A 17,035-nucleotide genomic window follows, 5' to 3' on the forward strand; every position below is an offset into this window, starting at 1 on the left:
TCGACTTCCCTGGACATAAAAGTATCATCGTGTCTCATGGTATCCAGCTTTCCACGCTCGGTAATGGCGGCTTGTCGGTGTGCAAAAATCAATCGGTCACTGTACTGTTTGACACTAGCTGGAGGAAAACTCACTGCCGAAAAGGCCTTTTTTCTCTTCCCCTCACCCACGAACGCCAGTCGGCTTTCCTCCAGCTAGTGTCAAACAGTACAGTGACCAATTGATTTTTACCCACCGATAAGCCGCCATTACCGAGCGTGGAAAGCTGGATAAAAATGCAAAAATGGTAACTTAGCTTAGAAACCTCGCGTTTAATAACTGTATTTAAACATGCCGAAACCTCGCGTTTTATAACATGTATATTTACACATGCCGAATTGCACATTAGTGTGCGAGCGCTAAACGTCACTCATCTCCTCTCATCTCTAGCTTCTCTATCAATGTAAATAAATACTTAGGAATGGAAATCCATATATTATGTGCGTGCCTTTTGTGTATGGCGAAAAATCTTTCACTACTGCATTCGAACGAGCTCCCATAAGAAGCCGTGCAAATATGTACGTCACCATTTGCTGTTTACATTTTTCATCGTCCATCCAGCTTTCCACGCTCGGTAAAGGTAGCCTCACACCTCGGGAATTTGGTCCGCGGATTTTTTCCCCATGTGTTTTTACATATGCGATGTTTTCGGGATTTGGGCACGGAAAATAAAAATCCCGGCCCCCTTTAAAATACACGGGGACCAAATTCCGACGGAAAATTTTCCCGAGGTTGTAAAATGCGGTTATTCGTCGGTTCCTATCATACAGTAACTTTATACTTATGAACCGTTGCCTTGCGTTGCCGAACACTGACTGACTCGCTTGCCACTGCTATTCCAGTTCATCTCCTGTTTACCTCTCACCCATTCGTAGGTTCACTCATTCGTCCAGCTTTCACCCGCTACTGAATACTAGTTACTCTCGCGTGTTCTCTTACCCGTCAATGAAACACCATGTCATTCGATACACCCGTTACATCCCTCCAATTTTATAGTATTTTGGTTAGTATTTGTCTTTCAGTTTTTTTCTTCAGTAGAGTATTCCTATTGGCTAGCATTTTATAATAAAACTTTATTTATGTATTACCTTGAATTTTATTTTGATTATTATTCCACAAAATCCGCTAACTTTGTCGGGCGTCGGCTGATACGCTTTCGTGGTGATCCTGCCTTCTCGGTTATATTATCTTGTTCTCCTGCTGTTTCGCTATTCGATGTTATGGGCGGTTGGACCTCGCTTAGCTTCTTCAGATGTGAGCTGTTACGCTTATACGATTTTCCTGTTTCTTTTGATTTTACAGTAACCTCTCCTCCTTTGATGTCTGTTACTTCGAATTCTTCCGATCCAAAATTTGGTTGGTAGGCTCCGGTTTTCAGGTTCTTCATTAATACCATATCTCCTTTCCCCAATTTATGATTTTTCACCTGCCGTGTCGCATCTGCCCTTGTCTTATGTTGTTCCTTCTTTTCCATATCTCTGTCCCTGCATGACTCCCATTTCAGACTCGGCGCCTGATGAATAGATGGAATACGATTTCGTATTTCCCGGCCAAACATCATTTGACCGGGGGAAACACCGGTTGTCTCTTGAGGTGTCGAGTGATAAAGGACCAAGTACTCATAGAGATCGGCCTTCCAATCCGAATCCTGTATGCAACTGATTTTTATGCGCTTTCCAATATTTCGCATCTGCCTCTCCACTGCACCATTTTGTTCTGGCCAGTATGGCGTAGAAAGATTTAAGTGGATTCCGTAGCTCACGCAGAAATTTTGGAATTCAATCGCCCTGAACTGTGGTCCGTTATCCGAAGTAATCGATCGCGGTATGCCAAACGAACTAAACATACGCAATAGTGCTCCGATAACCTTTTGAGTTGTTGCTGGTTTCATTGGGTCTATCTGTACAAACCTTGTTGTGTAGCATACTACAACTAACAAAGAAACGTCCCCTGGAGACCTTCCTTAAAATCTATTGCTAAATCTTGCCATGGCGTTGTCGGGATTCGTCGAATCATCGGATTATGCTTATCTGGTAATGATGTCATCTGACATGGTTTACAATGCCGGATAATAGTATCGACCTGTCTATCCATATATGGAAACCATACTTTCGACCGCAATAACGCTTTCATAGACGCTCCGCCTTGGTGTCCCAAATGAGCCAAATCAATAACCTTTGCTCTTAATTGTGTTGGAATAACAATTCTATCGCCTCGTAATATTAGTTCGTCGTAGAGTGTTAAGTCATGTTTAACCGTGGCTGTTCTAAATTCACTTGGAACTTCATCCCAGACCCCTGAATATAGAGCCTCTTTGACTTTATGTAAGTCGTCATCCTTCAAAGTTTCCTTTTCCAGCTCTTCAATAGACAACATTATGGGCTTTATTTCTTTTGCCAACCAACCTATAACATCTGACTCTGTATAATAGGCTTTCGAGCCTTGGGAAAGACGAGGAAGCGGGTCAGCGAGATTTCCTTCTCCTGGTTCATACCTTACTGTGAAATCGAAGCTTTGTGAGCGTGGGATCCATCTTTCAATGCGGGCTGACGGTTTCGACTTAACCCGGTTGAAGAGATATTCCAGAGGTTTACAATCTGTTACGAGCGTGAAATGCATCCCATAGAGATAAACGAATAGTTTCTCCATGGCCCAAATAATCGCGTAGCATTCTTTTCCGTTTGGCAGTATTTTTCTCGAAATCTGCCAAGCTTTTTGATACACACGATATTGTTCTTTGGATGCCATTCTTAACTTGAAATAGAATTGCGCCCAACCCGTAAGGACTAGCGTCAGTGACAAGAACAGTGTCATCCTTCGGGTCAAAAAATCCAAGGTAATCGACTCTGCCAAGCACAGCCTTGACAGTATCTAGTTCTCAGTTATGTAATGCAGTCCAATCGAATGAGCTTTGCTTGTTTAGCAAATTTCTCATATTAACAGTCATTGCCGAAAAGTTTGGAATGAACTTTCCCACGAAATCTATTAGCCCTAGAAGGGACCGTAGCTCCGAGACAGATGATGATGCGTGTAGGTTCAATATGGCTTTGATTTTGTCATTCGTAGGTCGGATGCCTTCGGTAGACACGATGTGTCCTAAGAAGGTCTGGATGATACCCCAAAAACAGACTTTTCTTCGTTGATTCTCAAGTTTAACTTTTTGATACGGCTGAGAACTTCTTGCAATGTCTGGTCATGTGCTTCCTCTGTTTCCCCATGGATTAAGAAATCGTCCATATAAACAATCAGACCATCAATACCTCGGAATAAGTTTTCCATTTCTCGTTGGAAAAGTTCTGGGGCTGATTTAATACCAAACATTAGTCTACAGAACCTGTAAACACCGCTTCTGGCAACAAAGGTAGTAATATTTCTACTGTCAGGGTGGATCTCAAAGTGGTAATAAGCGGCTTCAAGGTCAATTTTGGATAACTTTGCAACCTAACAGTATAAACAAAAAAAAACATATCTAGTATTACGCATAATGAAAAACAAATACGTATAAATCTTTAACATACCTTCTTTATTCGTGACATTGCATCATCGATGTTTGGCATTGGATAGTTTTCCCGCTTCACTGCAATATTGGCCGCTCGCATGTCCACACACAATCTGATTCTGCCATCTGCTTTCTTTATTGGGACTAATGGTGATACCCATGTTGTAGGAGTTTCCGCTCGTTCGATGATTCTCTTTTCCAAAAGTTCTTGAATGGTTCTCTCCACGTCCGCTTCCATGGACATGGGAAATCTCCGAACTGGTTGTACGACTGGTGTTACCGTTTCGTCAACTTGGATTGACAAACGAACATCTTTGATTTTCGGAAATTCCTTTTTGTTGTCTTTAGTGGCCGTGCCTGCTGCTGAGATCTGGTTCACGTGGTATCCGATTTTCAATATTCCCAGAGCAAACGCAGTACCTTTGCTGAGCAAACTAACTTGCCCTTCAGGGGAAACCAAGAAATGAGACCAGATTCCAATTTCTTCACCAGGAATTTTCACCTCCGTTTCAAACACTGTACTGAAGTAAATGTCCCGGTTGGATGCGAACGCTTTGAATTTCATTTCTCCGCTTTCAGGTTTTCTTTCATTCAGGATCTGGGCTCCTTCGTTTTTCAATCTGTTGAACGTCTTGCTGTCGATGATATTTGCTGGGGATCCAGAGTCAATGACGATCTTGGTAATTATTCCACCAATATCCAGCTCAAGAATCTCGTTCAGATCTTCGGAGACTTTTACGAAGAAAACTCCTTTCTGTGTTTCTGTTTCATCATTCAGAATTGCGCGAATTTGCTTAGCTCCGGAGTATTTGATACTGTTTGTTGCTTCGCTGTGCTTCCTCTTCCGGCAGCAAATTTTAAAATGGCCTTTCGTTCGACATCCATAGCATTCCGAATTCCTCGCCGGACATTTGTCTGTTTCCCTTGCAAGATGACCCGGTCTATTGCAATTATAGCATTTTCTTGAGCCTTCCCATGATCGAGTACTGGACACGGTCTTTCCTACCACTTTCTGAACCAAAGAGCCGTTGTCAAACGAAGATGAGGGTCTGTCGTATTCTCTCGTCTGTTTCTGGACCTCTTCTATCGTTTTTCAAAAGTTAATTCATTCCAGCAACGTCAAATCATCCGTCAATAACTTCCTTCTCAGATCAGCTGATCTACATCCTTCGATAATTTGATCTACGATCATATCGTCGCAATCAATGAATGAACAACGATTTGCCTGTTCTCGTAGTCGGAATACATACTCTTCAAATGGCTCTTGGTCGTTCTGTCGCATTGACCTCAGAAGATGTCGTTCGAATCTCCTCCTCAACTGGGGTGCAAAGTATTCATCAAGTGATAAAATAGCTGACTCATACTGGAGAACCACTATTTCTTCACCCTCCTCCACTGTTTTGTGCACCTCCCATTTCGCTACTTTGTCGTAATATGTTTGGAGATCGATACCGCCCAGCACTAGCAGCAAATTACACTTTTCTTCATCATCCTCGATTTTGTTCGCTTGCAAAAACCGTTCCAGTGCCCTCTTCCACTTGATCCAATCATTTCTTGGATCTGTGCCCACCTTGAAAGGTGGCATTGCAGTCGCATCTGGAACAAAACACACACATAGACACATTTCATATTATAAAATATTCGCCGACTTAATTGTTTTCCATTTCGCTGTACACAAAAAAAAAACTCGATTAGTTAACAGCCCCCTAACCTAACCTCACAAATCATTTATAGAAATCCTCATAGATGTCAGCATCTTAATTCGCACGAAGCCACTCTTCAAAATTTACCAAAAATGCATGTGTGTGTATCACTATTCAGCTTTATTTCTAAATACAGTCTGATGCTCGTTGCTACACTCTTGCAAAAACATCCATACAAACCACAAAAAAACATGTGTATGTATCCATGTAGGTCACCACAATTTCCGAAGTAATTTCATTAAAGTTTTTCATATGACACCTTTTTCCAGCACGAAGCATAATTCCACCGCAACACACAAACCCACATCAACGTACTGTCTTTTAGAGGTTCAAATATAAGCACATAGCACACCATCCAGAGCACAAGAAATATTTTCTCACGTATTCAACCTGAATCCTTCCTTCCACAATTTATTTGCCCCAAGCATTCATCTGTAGCACGTAGCCTTATCGAATTATTGTTTAGAACCTAGCAAAATCTTCAGCACGAAGCTTAAATCCTCAGTACGAAAAATAATTCATCTGTACGAAGCATAGTTCCTTAACTTTGAAGCATAGTTCCCTAGCACGAAGCATAGTTCCTTAGCACGAAGCATAGTGTTTCCCAGCACGAAGCATAGGATTCCCCAGCACGAAGCATAGGATTCCCCAGCACGAAGCATAGCTCTCCAGCACGAAGCAAAAATCTTTCAGAACATTTTTATTTTCGCAATCTCATAGTCTTCGATTTGCTCATGATATCTGCAGCCATTTTTTTTTTCTTTGCATCGGTGTAGTTGCCCTTTGGCGCCGCCATTTTGTTTTTCTCTTAGCGTCTTCCGAAAAAAAAAATCTGATCCACACCATTCTCTACTTCATTCTAATAAATAATCCATAATTTTCATCATCAACTGTGCATCAATTCACAGTTTAGTTTTCCTGTTGAAAAAAAAACTCACCTATTTTGATCCTCGTCGCCATTGTAAAATGCGGTTATTCGTCGGTTCCTATCATACAGTAACTTTATACTTATGAACCGTTGCCTTGCGTTGCCGAACACTGACTGACTCGCTTGCCACTGCTATTCCAGTTCATCTCCTGTTTACCTCTCACCCATTCGTAGGTTCACTCATTCGTCCAGCTTTCACCCGCTACTGAATACTAGTTACTCTCGCGTGTTCTCTTACCCGTCAATGAAACACCATGTCATTCGATACACCCGTTACAGAGGTGTAAGGCAGCCTTAATGGCGGCTTGTCGGTGTGTAAAAATCAATCGGTCACTGTACTTTTTGACACTAAATAGCTGGAGGAAAGCTCACTGGCGTTCCTGGATGAGGGGAAGGGAAAAAAGGCCTTTTCGCCAGTGATTATTCCTCTGGACTAAACCACGATGACGTCAAGCGTCGATTTTCAGTAAGAAGAAAACCTCATCTGAGGGCAAAGTTTACAAAAAATGAACATCAACGTGAACATCCGGTGAACTAAAAGCTCTGAATTCACTCAAATGTTCATCGGCCCGCAGCGGATGTCATTTTTTCGAGCGAAGAGAAGAAGATTCGTGAAAAAAGAAGACGCTCGTGGTTAAGTCCCTAGCTAGTGTCAAAAAGTACAGTGGCCGATTGATTTATACACACCGACAAGCCGCCATTAAGGCTGCCTCACACCTCGGGAAAATTTTCCAGCGGATTTTGAGCCCCGTGTATTTTAAATGGGGCCGGGATTTTGATTTTCCGTGTCCAAATTCCGAAAACATCGCATATGCAAAAATGCATGGGGAAAAAATCCGCGAACCAAATTCCCGAGGTGTGAGGCTGCCTTTACCGAGCGTGCCCGAATAGAAAATACAATAGAATTACATTAAAATATCATTAAATTACAATACGTTTTATTGAGGAACAATCAATTCTATTGTTCTTCTATTGTACCAATTAAATTGCCTTATTGTTGTTCCAATAAACGTACAATAAAATCTATTGACAGAAAAATGTTGACAATAGAATAACAATAAATTCTATTGTAATTGCAAAAATTTATTCGAGAAACTTGCGATTTTTTTATTGTTACGGTAACTAACAACCCCTAATTTCTATTGTAAAATTGCCATTTACAATAGGATTTATGGTGGCAAACAATATTCTTAATTGTTATTCTATTGTGAGCAACAATAGAGTTTATTGTAATAACAATTAAACTTATCGTATTGTTACAATAATTTCTATTGTAATTCTATTGGACTTTTTTATTAGGGTGGAAAGCTGGATAGTATGCAGTCTCGGCAGTGGCACATGAAAAGGCCTATTGACGGTAAAAAATAGCTGATTTTAAACGTCTCGTGAAAAGGACTATTGAACGCTTGTTTCGGCAGTAAGTGAAACACGCAAAGACCAGGCGGCTGTCACAAAAACACGTGCTTATTCGATTATTTGTTTTGCTCTCTATTTTCGCTATGTTATGTTTTGCGCTATTTTCTATTAAATTTTCACAATAAGCGTATAGATTTTCCATTTTCAGTTAAAATAATTGAGATACAATGAAAATCAGGTAACCATTTCATATTCCTATTTATAGTGTTTAAAACGTTATTATTTTTGAATATTTGTTTTATAAAATAAGACCGCAGAAACATGTCCGCCAAGGTTTCTCAGGCAAATCGAAACTTCAGCGCCGGTCGAATCAGCCGAAAACCCGGAAGGAAATTCGCAAGGAAAAACGACAACAGAAAAAGATCAACAGATTCAACTACCATAGCCGCAAACGAACCGATCGCTACCCGCAGGAAGATAGCCGAGCTGCAAAGGGTAAACGCGATACCGACAGTGAAGAAGAGGAGGATGAGTTCGACGATGAGGAAATTGAGTCGGAATTCGAGGACGAAGTAGAACAAACGTTGCAGGAGACGAAGAAAAAATGTCCGCCAATAAGCCAGATGGAAAGGGAACGGCAAGAGGAATTGAAGGAGCTTGAAAACTATGAGCAAGGGCTAAAGGAAAAGCGAATCGAACAGCTGGAGGCTGCCAATGAGGAGGATGATTTGATCATAAAGAAATACGAAAAATTGCTGAAGATCAATAGACGAAAGAACAAGCAGGGCGTTCCCAAGAGCTTTAATGATGGGTTGGATTATGCATTGGAACTTTGCACGGACGAAAACATAAGGAAAATGTATGATGCAGCCAAAGAGGCCGCCCATTTAGATGAACATTCGGAAGATGAGTTTGCAGATGATGTACAGGAAGTTCTAGGAAAGAAAGTGAAGGGTGAAAAAAGGTCTAAGAAGCCCGATGCAGTCAAAAATGGGAAGAAGTCACGTCAAGAGAAGGAGAAGCAACGTATGGAAAATTTGAAGGAAATCGAGAAAAAGTATTTAGGAGATGACGAATTAGACAGTTTAGGTGGATATGACTCTGAAATAGAAGCCGATGTAGATCAAAGTGCGGAAGAGGATTATTCGGATAATGATGAGTTGTATGATTCAGATAAAGATGAAATGGATGAGTCATTAGATGAGGATGAAGCAGAACAGGGAGCAGTCACGAAGAAAGGCAAAACTAAAAAGGTGACATTCCAAATGGAAGATGTATGTTCTAAAGCAAAAAAGGCAAAAAAAATTGTAACTGAACCGGAGCCGGAGGAGGATTCAGAATTTGATGAAGATGTATTTGGGGGCGATGATGAAGATGATGGCTTGGACGATCTTATCAAAGAAAGTGATTCAGATGACGAAAATAATGTTGAAGGTGAAAACAAGACAACTGTTGAGGAAGATTGTGAAAAACCAGAAGTTTGGGAAGATATCTACGGTCGAAAGCGTGATAAAGGAGGAAATGTAATCAAAGAAGATTCGGGAAGTGGGAAGTATGTTCCGCCACATATGAGAGCTCGCATGGAAGCTGCAAGTGGCGGTGATGCTAAACGCCAGGAGAAACTGATGAGACTTAAGCGGCAACTTAAGGGACAGATTAACCGACTGGCAGAAACTAACGTGCACCGAATTTCTATTGAGTTGGATAATTTGTACATGCAAAATGCTAGATTCGATATGAATAATACCCTGACGAATCTGATTCTGGAAGCCATAGTGTCTGCAAGCTTATCACCGGAACGAATGGTCTTGGAGCATGTCCTTTTGGTGACGATTCTGCATGCTAACGTCGGCTCGGAGGTGGGTTCTCACTTTTTGGAAACGGTTGTAGAGCGGTTCAGCAGTCTTGCGAAACAAATCGACTCCATCGATGTCGAGGATAAGACTTTGGACAATTGCATTCTAATTTTGTGTCATCTGTACACGTTTCAAATTTTCAAAAATAAGCTTATTTACGACGTTATTGATCAGTTGCTTCGAAATATTAATGAAAAAGCGGTAGAATGCGTTTTATTGGTGTTAAAATCTATCGGCTTCGTGCTACGGAAGGATGATCCACTTGCGTTGAAGGAAATGATTCAGAAGGTGCAGAAGAAAGCAGCCGAAGCACCAACCGAGCTTAAAAATGAGTAAGTTGTATACTATTTAATTATGCGATATGAGGTTGCAATACATTCCTTCATAGATTGTTTTATTTTAATTTTTTCTATATGTTTGTTATATTTTCCATTATTGTTTCTTATTTTCCACATTTTATTTTAGTTTTCAATTATTTTATTATGAGATTCGTCTTATTTGCTTAAATAGATCATTTATTCAATATTTATTTGTGTTAAAATTAGTTTAATATTGATTTTTCTATTTACAGCTCGCGTGTGAAATTCATGTTAGATACGCTCTTAGCGATCAAAAACAACAACATGAACAAAATCCCTCAATATGATCCATCTTTAGTGGAGCACTTTCGTAAAATTTTGAAGGGTATGATCACAAGCGGAAAATATGTCAGCACTCTTAATATAGGCTTGGATGATTTACTCAATGTTGACGAGCGAGGTAAATGGTGGTTAGTGGGATCTGCTTGGCATGGAAAGAAAGACAGCAAGGATGTAGGTGCCACCGCCCCCTCAACCGGCGCAGTCGCTGGAGGGTTTAGTCAACAATTGCTGGAATTAGCACGAAAACAGCGAATGAATACCGATGATAAGCGGAATGTTTTCTGTGCGATTATGAGTGCTGAGGACTATCTGGATGCGTTCGATAAGATTCTTCGTTTGACCATCAAAGACCAACGAGTAGTGGCTACGGTAGTACTGCACTGCTGTTTATCGGAGAAAGACTACAACCCATATTACAGTATATTGTCACAAAAGTTCTGTGAGTATGATCGTCGCTACCAGTTGGCTATCCAATACGCTATCTGGGATCGGTTGAAGGAAATACATTCGTTGAAGCAAGCTCCCTCCAGGAACTTGTCTAAATTGTTAACTCATTTAATTAGTGAAGGAGGCTTAGCGCTGTCCGTACTGAAAGTGATTGAATTTGCCGAAATCGATAAGATTACATTGCGAGTAGTACGGCAGATCATGCTGGGCGTGCTACTATTGGAAGATGAGAATAAGTGCTTGCAAGTGTTCAATCGAATTGCACCTAGCCAGAAGCTGAAAGCGTTCAAGGATAGCTTGAGATTGTTCTTGCACCATTTTCTGCTGAAAGGAAGTGATAAGTCGCGAGTTGCTGAGGTTCAACTCCAGTTGCTGCAGCAGCGAATTCGGATGGCCGACCGGATGTTGGATACGTCGGACTCGCGCGTGCAGTTCTAGGTAACATAAGGTTATCAAAAATAAAGAAATAAAAAAATATTTCTCCGAAAGTTATGAATGGTACCTATGATTGCTAGAATTGGAAGAAATTTTATTCTTATTTATATTATAAACAGGTTGGATACCACTCACCTTGCCTAATTCAGTTGCGGGTGTTCGATAATGCACACTGGGGTTCAATCACTCAACTGGACCTTTTGAGTAGTCTTTCGAAACAAGGTGTCTTAAATGGTGGTGTAGGTAACTTGGTTCGAACCTGCTACGAAGTTCGAACTGCTTCTGACACATAGATCGGTCCCCTGTTCTTGTTTGTGCCCTCTATCGCACCGCCAGGCGTAATACTCGACGGAGACACGAAAGGCTTTGTGGTATAATAAAGTTTAGTTGTTTTCAACTTCAGTTTCGTTTTTGCGGGATCGCTACGCATGTATTTTGGCGCGTGAAATTTTCCTTTGTACAATGCAGAGAGTAAACAACATTCACAATAGTCAAAAGATGTATTCCCAGCAGGGTTTGCAGAAATCGCTCTCGATAGATAACGAACAACGAAAAAAGAGAGGCAAAAACCCCTTCGAATCATAACAAGCCATGAAAACAAAACTATCGCACTTGTATAACTGATTCGGATAGGCGGCCCCCATTGAGGGGGTTTGATAAAACACGTTTTTCTCATAAAGCAGAAAAGCAATCGAAACTAGAACCTAAATCCACGAAGATGACGTTTGTGGGCTATTCGGATAACCATAAAGCGTATCGCTTCATCAACCCATCAAGCGATAAGATAGTTTTTAGTCGAGATGCGCGTTTCCTAGAGAATGAAAACATCAGCAAGCCTCAGATGATTGAAGTCGAGTCCAGCGTTAGTTCAGAAGGTGACAATGTACCAGTCCATGATGAAAGAGAATATGAAAGCGAATCAGAGTATGAATCTGGTGAAGAAACCCTAACTTCATCATCCGAGGAGATAGTGACACCCGTACGAAGGTCTCAACGAAGTAATCTAGGAGTGAAACCAGCCAGATTTACAGAAACAACCAACATGGCGAAAAAGCAGAAGCACGTTTCTGAGCCAAGAAGCTATGACGAAGCTATCAGTGATGCAGAGAGCGTTCAATGGAAAGTGGCGATTGAGGAGGAGCTGAAGTCGCTTAATAAAAATTGTACCTGGGACTTGATGCCACTTCCAACTGGACGCAAAGCAATAGGATCAAAATGGATTTTCAAACGTAAAGAAGATGAACATGGTAACGTTGTACGCTACAAAGCCCGCTTAGTAGCGCAAGGGTGATGACGTTTCGAGTATTGCTGTCGGTAGCAAGTCAAAGAAATATGGTTATCAAGCATGCTGATGTTAAGACTGCATATTTGCACGAATACTGGAAGAAGAAATTTACATGCGATCACCGCCGGGATCCAACGTCACGGACAGTAATCTTGTGTGTCATCTACGCCGGAGCTTGTACGGTCTGAAGCAAGCCGCACGCGTTTGGAAGAAGACCTTTGATAAAGTGATCAAGCAGATGGGATTCGTACAATCAAATAATGATTCATGCTTGTATGTCCGAAAGAATGGAAAGTAGTCTACTTACTTGGTCGTATACGTCGATGATCTTGTGGTGGCATGTGAGACAGAAGAAGAATATGAAGATATCATTCAAAATTTGAGCAATCATTTCGAAATAACGTCTTTAGGTGATATAAAGCATTTCTTGGGCATCGAGATACAGAGAAACAGCCATGGAGTATCTTTGAAGCAGAAAGCATACATCAAGAAGCTTTTGGAACGTTTTGGAATGCAAGATGCTAAACCGTCCAAAATTCCTCTGAGTCCCAGCCACATCCAAACAAAGGAGGAGAATGAAGACAACTTGCCGAACAACAAACAGTATGCTAGTCTAATCGGAGGATAGTTAATACACGTCCGGATATAGCGGTCAGCGTGTCTATTCTGGGGCGAAAAACAAGTAAGCCTTCTCAAGCGGACTGGGTGGAAGCCAAGAGAATTCTACGTTATCTCAATATACAATGGACAACGAGCTAGTGCTAGGTCTGGACAATTCTCCGTTGCATGTCTACGTTGATGCGGACTGGGCAGGAGATTCAAGCGACAGAAAATCTACCTCAGGATTCATATTTCGTTTTGCCGGAGGATCAATAAGTTGGGGCGCAAGGAAGCAAACTTGTGTCACTTTGAGTAGTACCGAAGCCGAGTATGTGGCACTTGCCGAATGTTGTCAAGAGTTCCGGTGGGTTCAACGCATACTAGAAGACTTTGAAGATTCAAATGCCGGTAATCATATACGAAGACAATCAAGGTTGTATCAAACAGTCTACTTCACCAACCGTGGGACGTAGATCCAAACACATTGAAACCAAATATCACTATGTCCGGGAGTTACAGCAAAATGGAGAAATTGAACTTCGTCATTGCCCCACCGAAGAAATGGTGGCAGATATGATGACGAGGCCACTCCAAGCCATCAAGTTGAAACATTTCCGGGTGTCCTGCCGTCGAGGAGGAGTGTAGGAGTCAGCGACGATACAGGATTCACAAGCATGCCATGATTACCAAATTGTTACTATGTATAGCAAATAAATAATTGTTTTTGTATTCACTATCTGAACATCGTACAAGACAGACGTGTTCTTATTTGATCTATGGCTATATTTCTACACAAACCATGACCACCGTTCACTTTATAGAGTTTAAGTTCGAATGCACTCACCTTCCCCCGGGAGACCCGTAATGCTGGGTAGACACCTTTACGTGGTGTGTTACGGGGTAAGATCTACCACGGTTACATTGCCAGCTACAGGCAAATCCTGACCCAACGATTACCTTCCTCATTATCCAACTCCGTGGTACTTATGAGGGTGTCGCTAAGTCGGTGGCCTCTCGTTAAGTAAGTACTACATCAACACTTCCTTCCTCTCCCTAGTTACGGTGAAGATGGGCGTGGCCAGGAGTAGTAATCCTCATGCTTTTGTTATTTTTGTTTGAGACTGGAATCAAGGATTACTCCCCTTCTTGATTTCTGATAGCATTCTAGATAAGGATCTCAAAAGTAAAACATGAGTATCACTAGTGTCCAATCTACGAATTACACCGTAACAATGCTAATGCTAATGCTAATGCACTCACCTTCCCCCGGGACCACATTAGAATAACCGGATGAAAAACAAAAACAGCCGTAACTCCGGCGACAGGGACCGGATATGTAATCTCTCATCTAGTGGTTCAGCAAAATATATCCAAGCCATACGTTTATTGGAGAGGGAGCATCTTCTATGTGGTAGACAGTATTCTGGTCAACAACAAGAAGATGATGAAGCAATTAGCACTATCAGAAACATCACCCTTCCGTTCGAGGTGTTGAATTCGAAAATGAAGAACTCACCGGCAAGCAACTCCCTAACATTGCTCGTTTACCTTGCGTTGAAGACAGATCTTGGTGTGACAGAAAGCCCAGCATTGATTGGTCAGTACGGAGAAAGTACAGGGTTGGGCAGCCGACTGCCGAAGCTAACCAGATTTATCAACAGTTGATACAGGTTGATACACACCCTCTACGCACACTTCAAAAAAATCTTCACGGACGGCTACGTCGACGCAGAAAACGTAGGATTTGGCATAGCATACGACGATGTGTTCAATATTTTCCGCATAAGCAATGGCTGTCCTGTACGCGGTTGAACATCTCGTCGAAGAAAATGAACAAACTGTGATTTTCTCGGACTCAGCCAAGGATGTTATCGATCATTTAGAAATTTGCGTTCGATCATTTAGTAGTTTGTCAACAACTAATTCCAGAAGCTGAATTTCAAAATGTGTTGTATGGTGGACTTCTAGTACGAAGGTTTTTCTGCAACTCTGCCTAATGGTTCGTTATAAGCATTCAACTAATAACGGAGCTATAGCACTAGTTGCAGTAACTTGAACTAAATGATTGGAATTTTGTTATCATTTAGTTTAAGCTACTGAAACTATAGCTATAGCTCCGTTACTAGTGGAATTTAAACAACGAACCATTAGGCAAAGTTGTAGAAAAACCTTCGCACTAGAAGTCCACCATACAACACATTTTGAAATTCAGCTTCTGGAATTAGTTGTTGACAAACTACTAAATGATCGAACGCAAATTACTAAATGATCGATAACATCCTTGGACTCAGCGATTTTCTCGGAGGCGCTTCAGAAGGGCATGGATTCACACCCATGGATTCAGCAACTAGAAAAAGGAACTGAGAGAGAACAAAGCTAGTGATGCTGTGCCGGATTCCAGGGCATGTCGATATAGAAGGTAACGCTAAGGCAGATAATTTATCAAAACAAGGAACAACGGCTGAAAAAAATAGAGGTTACTATTCCCGGAGAAGATGTACTGCGATACTGAAAAAAGCCATTCGTCTTCAATGGGAAAACGAATGGTATACTTAACAGTTTGAGATTTCTTAGAACTATAAACGTTTCCACTATTCCGTGGATTGATCGTAATGTAGCAACAGAACAAAGAGCATTAAGCAGACTAAGGATAGGTCATACAAATGTAACTTACAGACACCTTTTCTGCAGGGATTCGAATATATGTGAAACGTGCAATGTACAGCTAACTGTACCTCACATACTTGCAGAATGCCGAAAATGTACACAGAAGGGAATGTACATCGGAGAATAATTTAAATGAGATAGGGCTAAGGTAGGCATTTTCGTCTTTCCGTCATAGACTCGAAAACCAATAAAAGAGACACTTTTTTCTAAACTCATCCGCACTAAATGGTTAGCTCAGTAGAAACGTTCTGCAATAGTGAAGTTCTAGCAAATGGCCGTTGCTTTCGTAGGCTTTAGCTCCTACGACGATGGACGGAAGCCGTGTCCCTACTCTGCTTTGTACAAAATGAAGAAGACAAACTAATTAGGTACCTAAGGGAATCAAAATTCTAAAATCTAATAATTTAAATAATTCTTCTTCTTATTGGCATTACATCCCCACACTGGGACAGAGCCGCTTCGCAGCTTAGTGTTCATTAAGCACTTCTACAGTTATTAACAGCGAGGTTTCTAAGCCAGGTTACCATTTTTGCATTCGTATATCATGAGGCTAACACGATGATACTTTTATGCCCAGGGAAGTCGAGGCAATTTCCAATCCGAAAATTGACTAGACTGGCACCGGGAATCAAACCCAGCCACCCTCAGCATGGTCTTGCTTTGTAACCGCGCGTCTTACCGCACGGCTAAGGAGGGCCCCTATTTAAATATCATGAATCGTATTTAAATCTACCGTAGTTTCGCCGGTAAACCATGTTCTAGCATAATTTGCCATAGTTCATTGCGTGTCACTGAATCGTACGCGCCTTTCAAATCAATAAACAGATGTGTCTGCAAGTTGTACTCCCGGAATTCATCAAGGATTTATCCTAGGGTAAACATTCAATTCCTCGTTGATCGACCCTCACGAAAACCTGCCTGGTATTCACCGGTGAAGGACTCTTTAAGTGGACTCAATCTGTTCAACAGGATACGGGACATATTTTTTTACGCCAAATTATGGATGGCTATATTCTTTGGAATTTGGCGCACTCCAGCCTGTGCCCTTTCTTAAAGCGTGAGCAAATGAGGCCGGCCAACCAGCTATCAGCCATTTCCTCGTCTTTCAATAGTTTCAACATAATATGGTACAGAACGTTCAACCGGGAGCTGACCCTTCTCCACAGCCTGTTACAGGGCTGTTACAAACTAAGCAAATTTTAAAATGAAATCCTCGACTGCAAAAAAAAAAGCCGCGACGAACCGAGTACCCGACACCAACATCCGGCTTCTGGCAAAGTTCTTCTCGTCTGTAAATCTCTGACTCTTCACATCGAACTAACCCGCCCTGGGTCGCCTCTGTGCAGTGCGTATCACTTTTCGTGCTTTTATGCTCACCTATGCATGGATTGACTTCCATAGATCGTTGATGTTGTTGCTAGTATTGCACTTATCCGTTTGTCGAGCTTCTGCCGATGCCAACAACCATTCTAATTCCTGAATGAAATTCAAAATTATTTCAAATGCTGAGGTAGATTACTTTCGACTGTGGAAGGTAAATTATGGCATTATGGCGATACGCGATAATGTCTTTTGGGGA

General features: G+C 41.4%; 2 protein-coding genes across 2 annotated transcripts; one reads left to right on the forward strand and one right to left on the reverse strand.

Annotated features, from left to right (window-relative positions):
• Nucleotides 1–4,643: 4,643 nt before the first annotated feature.
• LOC134222857 (uncharacterized) lies at nt 4,644–6,402 on the reverse strand. The gene is made up of 2 exons (XM_062702002.1): nt 6,180–6,402; nt 4,644–5,134 (listed from the first exon to the last, which is right to left on the reverse strand). Exons 1-2 carry the CDS (start codon nt 6,199–6,201, stop codon nt 4,644–4,646), a joined length of 513 nt encoding a protein of 170 aa, XP_062557986.1. The 5' UTR covers nt 6,202–6,402.
• Nucleotides 6,403–7,601: 1,199 nt separating this feature from the next.
• LOC134226226 (nucleolar MIF4G domain-containing protein 1 homolog) lies at nt 7,602–10,957 on the forward strand. The gene is made up of 3 exons (XM_062706846.1): nt 7,602–7,763; nt 7,836–9,713; nt 9,953–10,957. Exons 1-3 carry the CDS (start codon nt 7,753–7,755, stop codon nt 10,905–10,907), a joined length of 2,844 nt encoding a protein of 947 aa, XP_062562830.1. The 5' UTR covers nt 7,602–7,752; the 3' UTR covers nt 10,908–10,957.
• The last annotated feature ends 6,078 nt before the right edge of the window (nt 10,958–17,035 follow it).

Source organism: Armigeres subalbatus, chromosome 3 (assembly GCF_024139115.2).
Source record: "Armigeres subalbatus isolate Guangzhou_Male chromosome 3, GZ_Asu_2, whole genome shotgun sequence".
Lineage (NCBI taxonomy): Eukaryota > Metazoa > Arthropoda > Insecta > Diptera > Culicidae > Armigeres > Armigeres subalbatus.